Below are 21,004 nucleotides of genomic sequence, written 5' to 3'. Positions count from 1 at the left end.
AAGTCGTGTTTTGCAGAGGGGTCAGATACTTATTTCCCTCATTAAAATGCAAATCAATTTACAACATTTTGACATGCGTTTTTCTGGATTTTTTGTTGTTGTTACTCTGTCTCTCACTGTTCAAATAAACCTACCATTAAAATTATAGACTGATCATTTCTTTGTCAGTGGGCAAACGTACAAAATCAGCAGGGGATCAAATACTTTTTTCCCTCACTGTATGTGTAGTTTTAAACTGATACTGTGAGTCTTGCATTGATGCCCATGTTCTACTTACACAGACGCAGATGAACTCGTGGATACCATTTTTATGTCTCTTCATGCAGTATGAAGAAGGTTTGTGGTAGTTTCCCAAGCCAATGCTAACTAGTGTTAGCGCAATGACTGGAAGTCTACAGGTACAGTAGCAATGCTTATGAAACTACCGCTAACTTCCTTCATACTGCATGCAGAGACATTAAAATGGTGTCCCATGAGTTCTTCTGACTCTGGGTAAGGAGAGCAATGCCATTCCTTTAACAGTGTTCAATGTATTCTGTGGTAATCAAAATTACATTTGGGTGAACAGCAATTCATTTCTCAAAAGAATAACCATGGTCTTCTTTCTTCCTGTAGCAGTTCACATTGACAAGATTGAGCTAAAGAAGATCTTTTGGAACCGAGGAAACAGGGAATACAGTATTGAGGTATGTTCATGTTTGGACTCTAATTTTTCATGATTTTTGAAGCATACCCAGGTAGTATGTAGGAATACTTATTTTTTTAGGCCTATATATCGTTGGCCGCCAGATTGATTTGCGATTTCCTCACATTCAAATTATGTCACAAAAAAATATGTATTTTATCCTGAGCTTCAGATTGTCCATGCAATATATATATTTTTTTTCTTCTGTAAATCATGCAATGTTCTCTTACAACATCTGGACAGGCAGAGATCTAAGACTTTGCCTGGCCCTGACTCAACAGTCCGTCCTCTATGGCCAGGCATCAGCCAGGCATTGTGACAAGCAGCACTGTGCTGAGCAGTTTGTGAGAGGGAGAAGGAGAGCAAGATGGAGAGAGCCAGGTTAAATAGGACAGCAGGAAGGATTGCTCCCTCCTATTCAAATGCTGTCCTCCTTTGCAAGAGAACACAATCTGGTGGAAATATGTCCTTGATCGTTCGCGACCCCATAACATCTGCCGTTACTGTTTTTACAAGCTTGCGGCGGCATCATATCAGCCTGTAAAAACGGAAAGCCTTCCATTTAGACTAGAGGGTTGAAAGACTTGAGGGTAGCTCCAAGATTTCACAACACTGAGATCATGAGAGGATGTCCCCACCACAATGTTGTTGATGCTTTTGCTCAGATAGCTGGAGTAGTAATAGAATAGACGTATTCATGACTAATGCTGTCCTTATCTGTGATCTACTGAAATTGACCAAAACCATGAAGGCTACTTAGCTAAGTAACTAGAACATACTGCCAACACATGCTAACGATAATGAGTGTTGTGTTGGTCACTTAACAGTTAAAATCGGATCAGAGTTATATGGATAACAAGATGAGCTTCATTGAGGAGACTTCTGAAAGAGTTATAACCTTACCTGTTTCTGCGTAGTCTGCTCTACAGAGACAGTGGTACTGACAGTGTGTGACTGCGTGGAGGTGTGTGTGACACTCATGAATGGAAGGAATGGCCGTCCTGGCCTTGACCCAATACCCATCCTCATCATCTGTGTGGCTGGGCAGAATGAAGTCTTCGGTTAGCCTAACAGGTTATACCTAGGCAGAGGCTCAGGGTTGCCTCTGGATTTTTAAGGGGATTTCCCTTTGCCTTGTGAAACCAACCACGTATTAAGTATAATGAAACATGAGTGCAGCGGTCAGTTTGCTTGACCAGGCTAGAATTCCCTTGGTCTAAGGGAGATATCTCAGTGAGAGGATTGTGTTTGGTCCAACAGGTTTCTGAAAGCTGTTCTCTGGGTTTTTTTAGTGCTGGAGAAGGGTTTATCTGTAATTGAACCCTGCTGTCTTATAGCCTACTTGAAAAGGATGCACCAATGTAGCCTAAGTTAATAACCTCTTTGGGCTAGGGGGCAGTATTTTGACATCCGGATGAAAAGCGTGCCCAAAATAAACTGCCTGTTACTCAGGCCCAGAAGCTAGGATATACATATAATTGGTAGAGTTGGATAGAAAACACTCTAAAGTTTCTAAAACTGTTAAACGTATGTCTGTGAGTATAACAGAACTGATATGGCAGGCGAAACCCTGAGGACAAACCATCCCCCCCCAAAAGAAAATTCAGCCTACCACTGTTTTCAATGGCTGTCACTTTTATTATAAGGTGAAATCCTCCCAGATTGCAGTTCCTATGGCTTCCACTAGATGTCAACAGTCTTTAGAAAGAGTTTCATGCTGGGTTTTGGAAAAATGAGCCAGAAATTGTACTTTCTCTAGGTGGCTCCCATTTTGGCTGTAGTGTTTCCAAGCGCGTGGAAGAGAGCGCGTCCTTTGGTATTTTTCTCCGGTAAAGACAATAACGATTCTCCGTCTTAAATTTGATCGTTTATTTACGTATTAGTGTACCTAAGGTTTGATTATAAACGTTGTTTGACTTTTTTGGAAAAGTTTATTAGTAACATTTGGGATTCATTTTGTATGCATTTTGATGGAGGGAAACTGGGTGAATTATTGACTGAAGCACGTCAGCTAAACTGAGTTTTTATGGATATGAAGAAGGACATTATCGAACAAAAGGAACATTTGTGATGTATCTGGGACCTTTTGGAGTGCCAACAGAAGAAGATCATCAAAGGTAAGGCATTTATTATATCGCTATTTCTGACTTTCGTGGCGCACCTGCCTGGTTGAAATGTTTTTCATGCTTTTGTATGTGGGGCGCTGCCCTCAGATAATCGCATGGTGTGCTTTCGCTGTAAAGCCTTTTTGAAATCTGACACAGCGGCTGGATTAACAAGAAGTTAAGCTTTATTTTAAAGTATTACACTTGCGATTTTATGAAAGTTAAATATTTATAATTCTGTAGTTTGAATTTTGCGCTCTGCAATTTCACCGGATGTTGTTGAGGTGTCCCGCTAACAGTTAAGAGGCACTGTACAGACTGTAAGGAATCAACTGGCAGTTGAAACCCTCTTGGCTGAAATGTGGAGGGGGACAGTGATAAAATGTTGCTGCTAGCCAGGGCTGGAAACTGACGCGCGCACACGCACACATTTTGTTCTTCTTTCCTCGCGGGGACCTAAAGTTAATTCCATTAAAAATCCTATTTTCCCTAACCTTAACCCGTAACCCTAAACCTAACCACTAACCCCTTACCCTAGTTCTAACCTTAATTGTAACCCTAAACCTAACCCTTAAGCTTAAAATAGCCTTTGTCCGTATGGGGATGTGGAAAATGTTCCCATGAGGGAGAATTTATTGTTTTACTATCCTTGTGGGGACTTAGGGATTTTAGGTCCCCACAAGGATAGAAGAACCAACCCCCCCACACACACACACACACACACACACACACACACACACACACACACACACACACACACACACACACACACACACACACGAACGAAAGAGAAAGTGGCTTGCTGGGCTGTGCCATCTGCTCCGCTGGGCATGGTGTATGAAAGAGGGTGTTAGTGAGTTAAATAGGGGAGAACATCCATCATCTTCAGCACAGGAGGAAATTCACTCTGTCTACTCTAGGCTATACACAACACAACTAAGAGTAGCCTGTAATACTAGGGTAGGCCTGTGCTGAGTTCAGTGTAAAACAATGCTTTGAGAAGTAGGCCTAGCATATTACTTGCATATTACAGAGCTGGGCCCTGGTCAAAAGTAGTGCACTACAAAGGGAATAGGGTGCCATTTGGGACTCATTGTCGTTCAGTAGGGGAGCACCAACTACCAGACTCCACAGGTTAACTTCTATGGGCTAGGTGGGACACTAGCGTACACACTATCAACCCGCGGTACACACTATCAACAGCCAGTGAAATAGCATGGCGCGAAATACAAAACAGCAAAAATCTCATAATTTCATTTTCTCAAACAATCAACTATTTTACACCATTTTAAAGATAAACTTCTCGTTAATCTAACCACATTGTCCGATTTAAAAAAGGCTTTACGGCGAAAGCATAAAATTTGTTTATGTTAGGACATAAACTTCACAAGAAAAACCACACAGCCATTTTTCAAGCAAGGACATGCATCACAAAAACCAAAAATACAGCTAAAATATTCACTAACCTTTGATGATCTTCATCAGATGGCACTCATAGGACTTCATGTTACACAATACATGTATGTTTTACTCGATAAAGTTCATATTTATATCCAAAAACCCCATTTTACATTGATGTTCAGAAAATGAATTCCCACCAAAACTTCCAGTGAATGAGCACATCAATTTACAAAAATACTCATCATAAATGTTGATAAAATTTACAACAGTTATTGAAAGAATTATAGATATACTTCTCCTTAATGCAACCGCTGTGTCAGATTTTAAAATAGCTTTATGGAGAAAGCACATTTTTCAATATTCTGAGTACATAGCTCAACCATCAAAGCAAACTATACATATACCCGCCAAGTTTTGGGGTCAACTAAACTCAGAATTAGTATTATAAATATTCTCTTACCTTTGCTGATCTTCGTTAGAATGCACTCCCAGGACTCCTACTTCCACAAGAAATGTTATTTTTGTTCAAAATACTCCATATTTTATGTCCAAATACCTCCGTTTTGTTTGTGCATTCAGATCACTATCCAAAGGCATAACGTGCGAGTGTAAATCCAGACACGAAAAGTCTAAATGTTCCATTACCGTTCGTAGAAACATGTCAAACGTTGTTTACAATCAATCCTTAGGGTCTTTTTAACATAAAACGTTGATAATATTCCAACCGGACAATAGCGTATTCATTACAGAGGAAAAAGAAGGAGCGGCACGCCAAACGTGCCCACGCAGCAAACAACTCACTGGTCCCAGGCAGTCCACTCATTGACTGAGCTCCTATTTTCTGCCCAGTAACAGGAGAAGGATGAAACACGTTTCTAAAGGCTGTTGACAGCCAATGGAAGCTTTAGGAAGTGCAACGTGACCCCACAGACACAGTAGTTTCGATAGGGATTCAAAAGATGAACTACAATTCTCAGATTTCCCACTTCCTGGTTGGATTTTTCTCAGGTTTTTGCCTGCCATATAAGTTCTGTTATACTCACAGACATCATTCAAACAGTTTTAGAAACTTCAGAGTGTTTTCTATCCAAATCTACTAATAATATGCAAATATTTGACTCTGGGCCCGAGTATTAGGCAGTTTACTCTGGGCACGCTTTTCATCCGAAAAGGAAAATACTGCCACCTATACCTTAAGTTAACTCTGTGATGGACAGAGTAGAGTAGACTGCCAGGCTGTGAAAGAGCTCGTTGTGTTCAGATCCCCCTGCGGAGCAGATTATTGGGCCCAGTGATGATGGAATGTCACATTAAAAAAATGTATTACTTACAGAGTAGAATATTTTCATATAGCCTTCCACACACGGTATAAGCCTCAGATAAACCTTTTTTTTTTTTAAATGATGTGCTTGTCTGTGTTTGAGCACTACAGCCTTAAAGTCTCAGTCAACAATTGTTTCTGAAATGTTAGGCTACATACACATACAACTATCAGAGCAACCCAAAAAATGAAAAACAAATTGAGGCTAGTAACCTAACTGAAGCAGATCAGAGCCCAATAAAATCCTTCCTATTCTCTTGGCCTCCAAAGCATGAGAGAGCATCGGTTCACTCTAACCGTCTGAGTGAGGTGAGCGGCTGAGACTAAAACCTATTACTATTTAGTATGCTTTGAGAGGCAACAGAAAGCACCTCTTGGTATGTTTTTCTAAAGATGCAGATGATTTGTGAATATTTAGGGCCAGCGGGGTAATGTTTTGAAAGGACAGTATGGCAACACTCCAGTATGGCACCACTCCCTTCAGAGCAGGTCTAGATAAGTGTTGATGCTGTTGATACAAGATGGTTGAAATGTTTAACATCTGTTTTGTTTTTTTCTTAGTACACTAACTCAATCTTAGTGTAAATTATCAAAGGCCCTCTATTGGTATGCAAACTTGTCAAGATTAGTCCAGGGTGAGTTTTTGTTCTTCTTCCCAATGGGAAAACATCCTTTCAAGGCAATGCCTATCAGGGTGCGTAAGGGAGCTTGTTATGCTTTTCTGCTCAAAATATTTAAGGAGAAATTCCAACCTAGCTCTTTCTAAGATCATTATTTACTTCCATAACTAAGGTATGCAATGACCCGCTTTGGCTACAAAATCAAATACCTCAAACATTCTGAGCAGGAGTTTAGAGTGGAGCTGACGTCACCTTGTCTGTGTGTGTTTAATTCAAACTGACTTATGAGGACACATCGGACGACCTAAATACTAAACTACATCACCAAATGGAATGTGGTGTCGTCCAGATTCCAGAATGTAGTTAAGTGGTTGACTGCCAAGTATCAAATAATACCATACTTTGTTCCATCTGCATATTTCAGGGGAATGACATGCTGTCAAAAGCCGTGTATATGATGTGTGTTTGATAAAGCATACTGATGAATGATGTTGTCTTCCTCCCCTCTTCCAGGTCCAGTGGTCTGACTCAACGTGGAGCACAGTGACCAAGACTCACCATGAGCTGTATGACTTCCTGTCCAAGGTATGAGAGAAAAGCATATCCCCATCGATAGATTATAGGCCTAGAAGATACTGGATTTAATGTCTGGTGAAATAAAGTCACGCTATCTGCCGTCTGTATAAGATGTCTGATGATATGTGGATGTTGTCTTACGGATAAATAGATGAGTCTGCACACTTCGCACACAGTATATTGTTGCTCCACAGACCAGGAGGTATTTTGGATTCCTGTATAGATCTTGTCGTATGCCATCAGATCCTATTCATTTTAGTGCTGTTAGGGCTTCGATTTTTGGGGATTAACTTCTGTTTAATTAGCTAGCTCCACAGCCATTTGCTAACCCAGATGCAGTGTTTACTTTCCAAATGTATGCATGTGCTTTCTAGTCACTCAATGCTCTATGTCCATGCTAATACTAATATTGTGACATACAGTACCAGTCAAAAGTTTGGACACACCTAATAATTCCAGGGTTTTTCTTAATTTTTTTACTATTTTCTACATTGTAGAATAATAGTGAAGACATGGAATCATGTAGTAACCAAAAAAGTAAATATGTTTTACATTTGAGATTCTTCAAAGTAGCCACCCTTTTTTTTTCAACATCAACTGTTCAGTGGAGACTGCGTGACTCAAGCCTTCATGGCCGTATTGCTGCAAAGAAACCAATACTAAAGGACCCCAATAAGAAGAAGAGACTTGCTTGGGCCAAGAAACACGAGCAATGGACATTAGACTGGTGGAAATCTGTCCTTTGGTCTGATGAGTCCAAATTTGACATTTTTGGTTCCAACCGCTGTATCTTTGTGTGTAGGTGAATGGATGATCTCCGCATGTGTGGTTCCCACCGTGAATTATGGAGGTGTGATGTTGTGGGGGTGCTTTGCTGGTGACACTTGTCAGTGATTTATTTAGAATTCAAGGCACACTTAACCAGCATGGCTACCACAGCATTCTGCAGCAATATGCCATGCCATCTGGTTTGCGAATAGTGGGACTATCATTTGTTTTCCAACAGGACAATAACTTCTACCAGCATGTTAAATGTGCAACCAGAGGGCAAAAAAACTCTAGACCACCTTTACTCCACACACAGAGAGGTGTACAAAGCTCTCCCTTGCCCTCCATTTGGCAAATCTGACCATAATTCTATCCTCCTGATTCCTGCTTACAAGCAAAAACTAAAGCAGGAAGCACCAGTGACTCGGTCAATAAAAGTGGTCAGATGAAGCAGATGCTAAGCTACAGGACTGTTTTGCTAGCACAGACTGGAATATGTGCCGGATTCTTCCGATGGCATTGAGTACACCACATCAGTTACTGGCTTCATTAATAAGTGCATTGATGACGTCATCCACAGAGTGACTGTACGTACATTCCCCAACCAGAAGCCATGGATTACAGGCAACATCCGCACTGAGCTAATTGGTAGAGCTGATGCTTTCAAGGAGCAGGACTCTAACCCAGAAGTTTGTAAGAAATCCCGCTATACCTGCCGACAAACCATCAAACAGGCAAAGCATCAATACAGGACTAAGATTGAGTCGTACTACACCGGCTCCGACGCTCGTCGGATGTGGCAGGGCTTGCAAACTATTAGACTACAAAGGGAAGCACAGCCGCGAGCTGCCCAGTGACACGAGCCTACCAGATGAGCTAAATCACTGAAACATGCATGAGAGAATCAGCTGTTCCGGATGACTGTGTCATCACGCTCTCCGTAGCCGACCTTTAAACAGGTCAACATTCACAAGGCCGCAGGGCCAGACGGATTACCAGGACGTGTACTCCTAGCATGTGCTGACCAACTGGCAAGTGTCTTCACTGACATTTTCAAAGTCTCCCTGTCGGTGTCTGTAATACCGAGATGTTTCAAGCAGACCACCATAGTCTCTGTCCCCAAGAACACTAAGGTAACCTGCCTAAATGACTACCGACCCGTAGCACTCACGTGCTTTGAAAGGCTGTCATGGCTCACAACACCATTATCCTAGAAAACTTAGAGCCACTCCAATCTCCATTACACTCCATCCTGCCTTTTCACACCTGGACAAAAGGAACACCTTTGTGAGAATGCTATTCCTTGACTACATCTCTGCATTCAACACTGTAGTGCCCTCAAAGCTCATCACTAAGCTCAGGACCCTGGGACTAAACACTTCCCTCTGCAACTGGATCCTGGACTTCCTGACGGCCGCACACAGGTAGTAAGGGTAGGTAACAACACATCCACCACGCTGATCCTCAACACGGGGGGCCCTCAGGTGTGCGTGCTCAGTCCCCTCCTGTTCACTCATGACTGCATGGCCAGGCACGACTCCAACACCATCATTAAGTTTGCCGTTGTTACACGTGGTCTGCCACTGCGAGGACAATCAGTTGTCCGTCCTGTCTCCCTGTAGCGCTGTCTTGGGCGTCTCCCAGTACAGACATTGCAATTTATTGCCCTGGCCACATCTGCAGTCCTCATGCCTCCTTACAGCATGCCTGAGGCACGTTCACGCAGATGAGCAGGGACCCTGGGCATCTTTCTTTTGGTGTTTTTCAGAGTCAGTAGAAAGGCCTCTTTAGTGTCCTACGTTTTCATAACTGTGACCTTAATTGCCTACCGTCCGTAAGCTGTTAGTGTCTTAACGACCGTTCCACAGGTGCATGTTCATTAATTGTTTATGGTTCATTGAACAAGCATGGGAAACAGTGTTTAAACCCTTTTCAATGAAGATCTGTGAAGTTAATTCATAAAAATCAAATTATCTTTGAAAGACGGTGTCCTGTAAAAGGGACATTTTTTTTATTTTTTTTATTTTTTTACATGTACATATTACCTCAATTACCTTCGACTAACCGATGCCCACGCACATTGACTCTGTACCGGTACCCCCTGTATATAGCCTCACTATTATTTTACTGCTGCTCTTTAATTATTTGTAACTTTTATTTCTTATTTAGGTATTTTCCTTAACTGCATTGTTGGTTAAGGGCTTGTAAGAATTTCACTGTAATGTTTTATTCAGAATACAACATGCGCCGAATACCTGTTGTATTCGGCGCATGTGACAAATAACATTTGATTTGAACCGAAAGCACACCTCCAGGCTGTTTAAGGGCTATTTGACCAAGAAGGAGAGTGATGGAGTGCTGCATCAGATGACCTGGCCTCCACAATCACTCGACCTCAACCCAATTGAGATGGTTTGGGATGAGTTGGACCGCAGAGTGAAGGAAAAGCAGCCAACAAGGGCTCAGCATATGTGGGAACTCCTTTAAGACTGTTGGGAAAGCATTCCAGCTGACTACCTCATGAAGATGGTTGAGAGAATGCCCAGAGTGTGCAAAGCTGTCATCAAGGGGTGGCTACTTTGAAGAATCTCAATTATAAAATATATAATGATTTAACATGTTTTTGGTTGCTACATTATTCCATGTGTGTTATTTCATATTTTTTATGTCTTCACTATTATTCTACAATGTAGAAAATAGTAAAAATAATGAAAAACCCTTGAATGAGTAGGTGTGTCCAAACTTTTGACTGGTACTGTATATTGAAATGCATTTCTACATCTTGCTATTTTTTTATACCCCTAAATGTTATATATAAACTTTATGAATATACTGTATGTACATTGCCTTCGGAAAGTATTCAGACCCATTGACTTTTTCAACATTTTGTTACGTTACAGCCTTATTCTAAAATTGATTAAATAAAAAAAATCCTCAGCGATCTACACAGAATACTCCATAATGACAAAGCGAAAACAGGTTGTTAAACATTTTTTGCAAATGTATTAAAAATAAAAAACTGCTTATTTACGTAAGTATTTAGACCCTTTGCTATGAGACTCGAAGTTGAGCTCCGGTGCATCCTGTTTCCATTGATCATCGTGATTGGAGACCACCTGTGGTAAATTCAATTGATTGGACATGATTTGGAAAGGCACACACCTGTCTATATAAGGTCCCACTGTTGACAGTGTATGTCAGAGCAAAAACCAAGAAATGAGGTCCAAGGAATTTTGAGTAGAGCTCCGAGACAGGATTGTGTCGAGGCACAGATCTGGGGAAGGGTACCATAACATTTCTGCAGTATTGAAGGTCCCCAAGAACACAGTGGCCTCCATCATTCTTAAATGGAAGAAGTTTGGAACCACCAAGGAGGTGGCCAAGAATCCAGAAGGAGAACCATCTCTGCAGCACTCCACCAATCAGGCCTTTATGGTAGAGTGGCCAGAACGAATCCACTCTTCAGTAAAAGGCACATGACAACCCGCTTTCAGTTTGCCGAAAGGCATCTAAAGACTCTCAGACCATGAGAAACAAGATTCTCTGGTCTGATGAAACCAAGATTGAACTCTTTGGCCTGAATGCCAAGTGTCACGTCTGGAGGAAACCTGGCACCATCCCTACGGTGAAGCATGGTGGTGACAGCATCATGCTGTGGGGATGTTTTTCAGCGGCAGGGACTAGTCAGGATCGAGGGAAAGATGAACGGAGCAAAGTACAGAGATCCTTGATGAAAACCTGCTCCAGAGCGCTCAGGACCTCAGACTGGGGTGCTTCAACAAAGTACTGAGTAAAGGGTGTGAATACTTATGTAAATGTAATATTTCCATTGTGTTTTATTTGTATACATTTGGTAATGTTTTTTCTTTCATTGTGGGGTATTTTGTGTTGATTGATTAGGGGGGGAAAAAATGAATCCATTTTAGAATAAGGCTGAGACGTAACAAGATGTGGAAAAAGTCAAGGGGTGTGAATACTTTCAGACGGCACTGTATGTCTATGAGAACCCCTCATACGATTCCCTGCATTCCAGCTTCCATGTGAGAGGTCTGCTGAGCCCTTTGAGAAGGGACTGGTGAGGTTACTGGCCCAGAGAGACCAGTATGAACCCAGGGACCTGGAGAGGACGCTACAGTGAGTCTCCCTCTTTTACTCTGTTTGTTGCAGCACACAGAATGATGCGACATCTCAAGGGTTTTCATATTGTCAGTCAAATAAATAGATTTCTTGAAGTTCACACCTTCTTGTTGTTATACACTCCAGCTGTTCTTTTTTCCCTCGATATTCAAGATCTATTTATCTTCTATGACTTGCTTCTGTGGCATAAAATAACATTGCTGTATGAGATGGCTAAAACTGTCTACTAGTCCAAACCTCTACTTTAGCTGTGTTTTATTCACAAACCTCAACGTATCATATTGTGGAGAGTAGAGTAGACTACCCTCTAGTTACTGTCACCAACACTGCCATAAGCTCCAGTGTTGTCAGTTATGGCGAATAACCTCCAGGCTTTACATGTGTCAGAACCCAGGCTTTGATATCTAGGTCAACTGTGATGTCATTACCATTACTAGCCATTCCTTAAGGCAGTGTTTCCCAACTCCAATTCCTCAGTACTCCCAACAGAACAAATATTTGTTGTAGCCCGGGACAAACAGCTCATTCAACTCAATTAGGGCTTGATGATTAGTTGACAAGTTGAATCTGGTGTGCTTGCCCAGAGCTACACTAAAAATGAGTACTGTTGGGGGTCTTGAGGACTGGAGTTGGGAAACACTGTCTGAAGGCATTGACACGCCCGAGAGTACTTAACACCTCTGAACAGAGTTCCGGACATCATTTGTAGAAACAGGCAAAAATGTCGTCAGTCAGACGCCCACCTGCGGTGGGGTGGTCAGTCCCTAAAACCATGAATGGCAGACCTTAACTCTGTGAGACGTGGTTTCTCCATTGCAGATATGGATGGGATCACTTTTTCCCCTTCTCTTTTTCACTACCATCCAAGGTCACACCCTCGCTTTGTGATCTCTTACAGAGTGCACCTACTGTATCTTGCTAATAGATATTCTAGTATAGAACAGGTGATGGATGACGCCTACTGTATCTTGCTATTAGATATTCTAGTATAGAACAGGTGATGGAGGACACATTAAATTATAATTTCCAAGTCACTTTCTCTCTCCCTCTGTGTAATTTCTATCTTTAACTCCCTTTCTTCTCTCTCTCCACTGTGACAGGGACATGCTTCTGTCAGCCCCAGCAGCCTTCAGGCAGAGAGGAGAGGTCTGCAGGTTCCTTGTCCCCTGCCTCAGCCTCCAGGAAGGTGAGATATCACCCGCTCCGCTGACGTGTACAGGAATGCATGTCTACACAAACCATCCACCTGATTGGTTAGGGATGCCTTGGAACACAGACCACAATTGCCCCTCTATCTTCTAGAATAATTTTGCATTTGGATTGATGTGGTCGGTCCATGTGACTAATCGTATCAATAGACAACTTCTCAGTCAACTTTAACTTTTTATTTTCTTTATTTTATGGCCTTTGAAAGTAACGCCCTGAGCCCAGTTTCAATATTTCTCCCAGAGGACCGGTAAATCCTCCAGAAATAATACGCACACTGCTTGGTGGCCAGCTTAGAGAAATAAACCCAGCTTCACAGTGAACAGCTCTCAGCATAGCTGCAGGACCAGGAGGCTGTTTCACCACATTAAACCCCGAGCCATTATCAATTGACTAAATTAAATTATTATTTGGGAAAGTTTCCTCAAACCTCTGACCATTCAAGGGAATCCATTGCTCATTGGTTTCACACAGCTGCATTAAATTGACCACAGAAATTCATAAACCAAGAATGTATTTTTGATGTCTAGGCTGCAAATGTAAAGCTTTTAATATTAACACACTTCCGCTGCCTAAAGACCTGCAAAGCTGTAATGTTAGGTAGGCTGGAAGGATCTTGTCGGCCATTCCCTAATATCTCACTATCTGGTCTCTCCTACCCAGATAATACCGTAACTCTGGGAAAGACCTGCAAGGCAGCCGAGCACTTTAAAGAAGACTGCACAGAGCCATCCAGTCAGGACGAAGGTGTGTGTGTGTGTGTGTGTGTGTGTGTGTGTGTGTGCGCTGTATGGTGTAGTTTCTATTATCGCTGTCTCATATAAACCATTTACTCTGCCTGTCTGTCATTCTTTGTGGGGTTGATCTGACAATGTGTGGAAATGGCTATTTCATACAGACAGATATTGTTGCCTGTCACCCTATGTGATTTAAGTCCAGTTGAATTTAATTGATCAATAGTTGATGTTCACTCGTACTTCTCTCTCTTTCTCGATCATCATTCTGCTCTCCCTCACCCAGACTTCGAGTCGCACCACCTTGGGCATCAGACGGAGTGCAGCAGCTTAGGCCAGAGGTAAGAGCTCTATCTGTTCAGTCCCAGACATGTGACCTTGTGGCTGATGGGTTGTACTAAGAGGATCCTTTCCTTCTCTTTACAGCATACTGATGACAAAGAGCAGCCGGAGTGAGAGCCAGAGGCCTGCTGTCCACTTAGAGCACAACGGAGTGGTGGAGGGGAGGAGAAAAGCAGACGTTATGTCCTGTTGGCCAGACCCACATCAGGTCAGTCACACATCTCTCCCTGACCTGGCCACTAGAGAAACTGCTAGAAACAGCAGGACTGTCAATATGCTGCTGTGTAACGCTGACTGGCATCTGTTCTAACAGTAAAAGCATGTCTCTTGTATTTTTGACTTTTTTGTTTGATTCGATCATGATAATTTACATCTGTTTAGCGTGTTAAATGTTCTGCTCTCTCTTCAGAAGGTAGATGAGAAATGGGCTTTCACTCCAGAACTAAAGAGTAGAAGAAGACCTGATGAAGTTAGGAGAAATGAGGGGGCCAAAGCCTACATCCCCAATGGCATCATCAGACCGCTGTCAACAAACGTCACTAGACAGGGTGTCAGTGAGAGTAAGTAGCCATGTCTGGCAATAGCCTATCCCCACCCCCAATTCAACGGTTTACATTTTAACAACATGCATGTTTGTGATTGGTGGTTTTCTAAGTGCATTCCTCCACCCCTGTAGAGCCAGTCCAGGACAGGTATGGAGACACGTGGTCTGAGAGCTCCAGTACCCCCTCCAGCCCCCAGCATGAGGCCCGTGAGAGTCTGGAGAGTGAGGACCTTGAAGACCTGGAGGAAGAGAGAGGTGAGTGGCCCCTCTACCCCTGTGGGGCCAGATTAATCCTGGACTAAAGAGCACTTTCAGTGGAGAGTCTCCATTTAGTCCAGGACAAAGCTTTATCTGGGTCTGGAAACCGGCCCATGATGTCTCAGTCTTTAGCCTTAATGTGAAATAGTGCTGTTGAACCTCAAGATGTCTTTAATGATCGCTTCTCTCTCTCCCAGACACTACTGAGAGTTACTCGGATCACTCTGTCCAGCAGAAGAGGGCGAGTGGTCACAGCAGGGAGAAAGTTGTGGCTACTGTACACCCTATGGTCCCTGTCGCCCACAAGGAAGAGCCATCCTACACTGACAGTACCCGAAGTGTACATCCTATACCACTGACGGTCCAGAATGGGCCCACCATGCCAGACGTTATGGTCTTTGTCACTTCACAGCCGGGGGACGTTTCACCAGCAGAGGGGGCACTGACTGGGACCACCCCCATGGTTCCTCAGGAGTCCATCCCAAGCCAAGCTCCCCTGGGAGACCCTGAGAGACAGAGGCATGTGTCTGCACCCCTGAACTCACAGCCAGCCACCCCAGGCTCCAGCAGTCACCCCATACTCCAGTGTTATAGAACCCCCACTAGCCCAGACAGTAGAAGCACTAACCCCCAGCACCAGCCCCCCATGGGTGCAATCAGTGTCACCCCCCCGACCTCCCACATGTCCCCCCTGCAGCAAACATGCATCACCACTGACTCAGCCTCCACTGCCACCCTACCCCGAGCAGCCTTTCTCCCTGACCCTAACACCAGGCCTCAAGCCCTGGCTGTACCCACCAGCTTACCCACCCCTAACTACGTGACACCCTCCTCAGGGGCATCTGTGACCCCAGCTGCCATCAGTCAGGTTCAGGCCACTCTGCTCCCAGCCGTCCCCACACACACCCCCGGCCCCGTGTCCAGCCAAGCCCTGACCCTCACCCGCAGCACGGCCCAGGGAGACGGCACCGCTTCTTGCAGCAGCTCGGGGGTGGCAGCAGGGCAGGCCCAGCAAAAGCTGCAACCCCAGCAGCAGGCCCAACCTCTCCAGCAACAGCAGATGAGCTGCAACACTTGCGGTTGCCGTGGCAGCTGTGGTAGTAGCCACTCCCCCAACCCCAACTTCTACTTCCCTCCCCAGCTGGGGCGCCAGGTCTTCAGCGCCGCCCACCTCCCTCTCTTCCACCTCCCGTCCATGTGCAGTGCTGGATACCCCAGCCACCGCAGTCAGGTCCAACACCAGAGCAACGGCACCACACAGCTTCCCTTCTATCCCCCTCCTCCTCACACAGCCACGCCAACGCAATACGTCAGTGGACACCTGCTCCACACCTCCCACTCAGACCACATGCTGGCCACCCAGGCTGGATACAACCTGCAGCAGATGGCAGCTGCTTCCTTCAACCCTTTCTACACACCCATGTTCTCCTCGGTGGGACTGGGCACGGGCATGAAGAAGAGCAGTGCCAACGTCTCCTGCTATAACTGTGGGCTCAGCGGGCACTATGCCCAGGACTGCAAGCAGCCCTCAATGGACGCCGGGCAGCAAGGTAATACTGGCCAGGCTAGTGGCAGAGAGAGGAGGTGAAGTCTCTCATAGTGATAGAGCAGAGAAAATAAGGATTCCTCTTTTGTTTCAGCAAAATAACATTTTGTATAGGAAGGCAGAGCTTTTTTTTGTAAAAAAAATTTCCCACCGTGTTTTGCACTGTCCACCATTTTTATGTGTGACGCTCTCTGTAGCAAATCTTGGATTGTCTGAACGCGCTAAAGAGCTCTATTAAACACCCAACCAAGTGTTAAATCATCTTTTGATGGGACACTGAATCTGGAAGGCTAGCATAGACTATGGACATCACATTTCTTTAGGTTACTTGTTGGCTAGTTTGGCACGCGACACTGACGTGTGTGTGTGTGTGTGTGTGTGTGTGTGTGTGTGTGTGTGTGTGTGTGTGTGTGTGTGTGTGTGTGTGTGTGTGTGTGTGTGTGTGTGTGTGTGTGTGTGTGTGTGTGTGTGTGTGTGTGTGTGTGTGTGTTTCAGGTGGCTTTCGGCTGAAGTACGCAGCCCCCCACTCCTCTGAAGCAGACAAAACTGACTGACATGACAGAGAGAGGACCAAGACAATGCTTTGTTTATCTCACTACAGTAAAGGTTCCAGAAATCCAAAGGGTTGAGTTTTTCAACAATTTGTAATACCTTCCAAATGTCCTTTAGGGGTTTGAGAACCCATGCAAATATCCTGACTAGTTTCTCAGTAAAGAATGGAATCCAGTATAATTCTCAGACTTTTCAGAGGGTGGTATTTTGCACTGAAGACCGGCACGAGACAAGCTCACATTTACAGACTAGTCTCTTACTTTAAAGAAAGAAAACCACATATTTAAATGGTGTGGTGGTAACTTGCATTCGATAAGGATTGATAGATTTGGAGAGAAAAAAAATTATATTCTAATTTTAATGTAGGTCTTTTTAGAACATTTCAATTCTTCCAGAATCTGCCTTTGGTTCAAGTCGTTATATGTTAGGCTAAGTAGCCTATATCAACTAAAGCATGTCATGACTTCAAGTCTCTGTTCTCCCTGTCAGTTCTTTCATATGCTAGCACTTGTAATGGGAGGGAAGGTAGTGAGTAGGACAATGCCTTAGTGCCTCACAGAGAAAAGATGGAGAGGGTTATATTATCGCATAGGTGTTCAAAAAAAAATACAGTTAAAAAGCAGCTAGTAGTTAAACCTACCAGCTCATTAAATTTCTTTTTTATCTATTTGAAATAACAAAATATGTGATTTATAAAAATGGGTGGGGGGGTGAATATTCAAAAACTTCACATGCTCTTTTATTTTTTTGGATTGTCATAAAGTGGAGGAAAGATGTATGGTTTATGAGATAAAAATATTTATGTAATTTGTTTTTTGACAGAATATTCTGAATGTACCATAAATACCCTGTATTGCATTTGTTTTACATGCTAACGGTATTCCATTTAAGGAAAATCTTTGTGCGAAAAGGAATGTTTTATTGTCATTTGTTGCCACTTGATTTAATGTGAAGCATGTATTAAGTTAATCATGTCTGTCATTCATGATGTTAAAGGGATACTACAGGATTTTGGCAATCTACTTCCTCAGAGTCAGATTAATTTGTGGATACCATTTTTTATGTCTCTGCGTGCAGTTTGAAGGAAGCTGCTAACTAGCGCTAGTGCAATTGCTAACTAGCATTAGAGCAATGACTAGAAGTCTACGGTATCTGCTAGCATGCTAGACTTCCAATCATTGCGCTAATGCTAGTTAGCATTGGCTCATGAAACCACCTCTTAACATAACAGTGGTATCCAGGAGTTCATCTGACTGGGGAAGTAGATAAAGAGCCTCATTGCCACAATCCTGAAGTAACGTTATAACCCTTTAATGCTGCTGTTTTGTTTGTAACTGTCTCCTGGGGGCAAAATTGCACTAATCCTTACAGGTCTGTGCGTGTGTATATCTATGTTTGGTTCTTTGTGGGTCATGTCCCAAATGCTCTCAGGCAATGAGAGGACTCTTGTGGTTAATGTATCCCCTAAGCCTCTCCTCTAGGAGGTGATTTTCTGAGACCCAAATCAACCCCCCATCAGTAGGGTCGATCTTTGGATTGGGCCACAGAATCACTGTCCCTTATCCTACCACCATGCATGTACTGTACCTGTTGAAGATGTTGAACGTTTGGCTCCTGCCCGTTTGTGTAGGCTTGTGTCAAGCTCTTTGTTGCCAGTACTTTATGTGCCCTATTCCTCCTTTCTCATGCAGCAATGAGATTGTATTATGCATGTAGGTGTAAATTTGTGCACATCTGTAAGAGGCTAACTACACACACTTACTGTACTCAAATGAGAACTTCTGTATTAGAAAAAAGGTAAAACACTCACTGTTGTTAAAGACAATCGCCTGTTTGTGGGATTGAAACCCACCTTTCTCTTTCACTGTCTGCTGTTGAGGTGGATTGTTTAGTGTTTTCCAGCATACCAACACACAGGCACGCAATGTGTAAGCTATCTGAAATTGACACGCAGGTAAAGTGGAACGTTTTATAAAGTGGAACGTATCTGTAAGCAGCTTTTCAGAATCCGTTTTTTAAAGTTTTAAACGTTTTGTATTGGATTTAAGAGGCCTAGTTGTTGACTTTATTTTGATTAATATCTTTATTTTGATGTTTCAAATTAAAATTGAAAGAGAAAAAAACATGAACTATCAAGCCTGTTTGATGTATTTGTTGAACTTTTATGTTAAAGATGCAGTGCTGAAGGTTGAGGTAGTGTTACCTCTGGTGCAATTCATCTATTGATTAAATGTTAATGTCGCAACTGAAATATGTAATTATACAATAGTTCCTTCCTGTGCAAAATTAATTAAACATACTTTTTTTTTCTTCAGGGAAGTTGGTAGCAATCAATGAAAAAACAACAAAAACACAGGTTTATATTTTAATATGGAGATCCCCATGCTATATCAGAATTGCGAAATGCATTCTAAATGGTTTATTCTTCCATACATTTTTTTAATATAAAATAGACATTGAATATCTAAGGTCTTCTCTGTTATTTCCATTGAACAATGTTTTCACCATTATTAAAGTTGGAATACGTAGCAGGGAAACTGCCACGTCCGTTTGCGATATAATTACAAACAACGACGTTTTTTCAAACAACGAACACTGTTTTTTTTCCCCCCTCTGACGTCATTGCCTGCGCGACAGAACAGCATAGGATGTATTTGGAAAAACATAAACAAATGCACCTGGGGTGACGAGTGTCACTGTTTCACCTTTAAATGACTATTTACTATTGTACAATATTGTACTATTGTTTTTCACTGTTCAGGGTCAGATCAATTCCTAACTGTACATTCACCGGCCAGAAGGTGGCAGTGTATGTCAAGTGTAGTTCTCAATGTTGTACGTGAAAAAACCTGTGGTTGATGAGAAGACTTTCATACAGGAAGTGTTTGGGGTATTGAGTCCAGGTTGAAAAAAGTAGAATACTACTGTTCTCTGTGGATGATCAGACAGAGTTGTTTTAGAATAAGTAAAAAAATATACTTACATTTTTTTTTTTTTTACAAAGGTTGACCGTATTTCAACACTGCATAGAATTACAGTATATAAAATAGTCAATGCCTCGAGGAAGATCTGGTTTAATCTCGGGAACACAATCCGGTAACACTTTACTTCACACCCAGCGTCAACACGTTATGCCACATACATAACCATGTCATAACAGCTGACACAACTTGTCATTACACTGTCATGATAGATATTTACACCTGTTGTGACATATATTGCGTTATTTTATGGCTGGTTATGACACCATAGGTGTCAAAACTCACATTTATTCAAATGTGTTTTTTCCCTGCCAAGAAGTTTCCTTTCATTTTAAAGTTTGTTAAATCCTATGTTGTTCTAATGAATTCTTTAGTCATGTTTCTTTTTCATATTTTAAATAACTTGCAGAAAGTACACTCTGACACTGTCATGAAGCATTATGACCATCCTGTGCTACTTTACTTGGACTAAGAAAATGCACTTTGACACTCAAGAAGCATTATGACGTTCATAATAATATAAATCAGATTAGCATTTCACGTGCATGCCCTTATGTCAGACATCAGTCGAAAAGAGGGTGTCTTGTCCTGCTCCTTAAATCTGCTCCTGCATTCATCCCAGTCATCAGCAACAGAGCATTGGGGTAGCTGAATGTCTGATGTAAATGTGGGTGCAATTACAATTTAATGAGCTATTTCAGAAAATTTTATATAACATAGCCAACTTGTCAACAGTTTGTTTATGGTGTAATGGAATGTTTTGCCTTGTGTGGTAGGTTTTGTGGGTTTTGACATTCTTATGTAGGTGTAACAACCAGCCATAATATAACTACTGTGGTAGGTTTTGTGGATTTTGACATTATTATGTAGGTGTCATAACAGCCATAAAATAGTGTAATATATGTTATGTCTAAATATACGTGTCCTTACAGTGTTATGACCATATTATGACAGGTTATGTCAGCTGTTATGTGTCCATAATGTTATGACGCTGGGTGTCAAGTAAAGTGTTATCCACGATCTTATATATTCAGTATTCTGTGCAGGTTTATGAAGCATAGTAAAATGTGTACGCCAGAGACCTCTAAATGTAGGCCTATTACCTCCTTCACTTCATTTGCAACAATAAGATATCAGAAAAGGGAATCAACCTGCCACCCATTGAAAATGTACATACCAAATGCATTGAGGATGCTTTATCTGAATAAAAATATAAACGTTCAACATA

At 42.4% G+C, this 21,004-nt stretch overlaps 1 protein-coding gene across 1 annotated transcript in view; it reads left to right on the top strand.

The window, feature by feature from the left end:
* Window positions 1-21,004, top strand: part of LOC106599295 (zinc finger CCHC domain-containing protein 2) — a 25,009-nt gene extending 4,005 nt beyond the window's left edge. The window contains exons 3-13 of the mRNA XM_082973399.1: window positions 616-686; window positions 6,646-6,717; window positions 11,510-11,610; window positions 12,714-12,799; window positions 13,483-13,566; window positions 13,840-13,894; window positions 13,980-14,103; window positions 14,305-14,455; window positions 14,572-14,694; window positions 14,895-16,247; window positions 16,739-21,004. Of these exons, the coding sequence (XP_082829525.1) occupies window positions 616-686; window positions 6,646-6,717; window positions 11,510-11,610; window positions 12,714-12,799; window positions 13,483-13,566; window positions 13,840-13,894; window positions 13,980-14,103; window positions 14,305-14,455; window positions 14,572-14,694; window positions 14,895-16,247; window positions 16,739-16,797 (2,279 nt within the window). The 3' untranslated portion in view covers window positions 16,798-21,004. The remainder of the gene's footprint in view (window positions 1-615; window positions 687-6,645; window positions 6,718-11,509; window positions 11,611-12,713; window positions 12,800-13,482; window positions 13,567-13,839; window positions 13,895-13,979; window positions 14,104-14,304; window positions 14,456-14,571; window positions 14,695-14,894; window positions 16,248-16,738) is intronic.

Source organism: Salmo salar, chromosome 03, assembly GCF_965601325.2.
Source record: "Salmo salar chromosome 03, fSalSal1, whole genome shotgun sequence".
Classification (NCBI taxonomy): Eukaryota; Metazoa; Chordata; class Actinopteri; order Salmoniformes; family Salmonidae; genus Salmo; species Salmo salar.
Note: the sequence above shows the minus strand (reverse complement) of the source record. Positions and strands in the feature narration are given on the sequence as shown.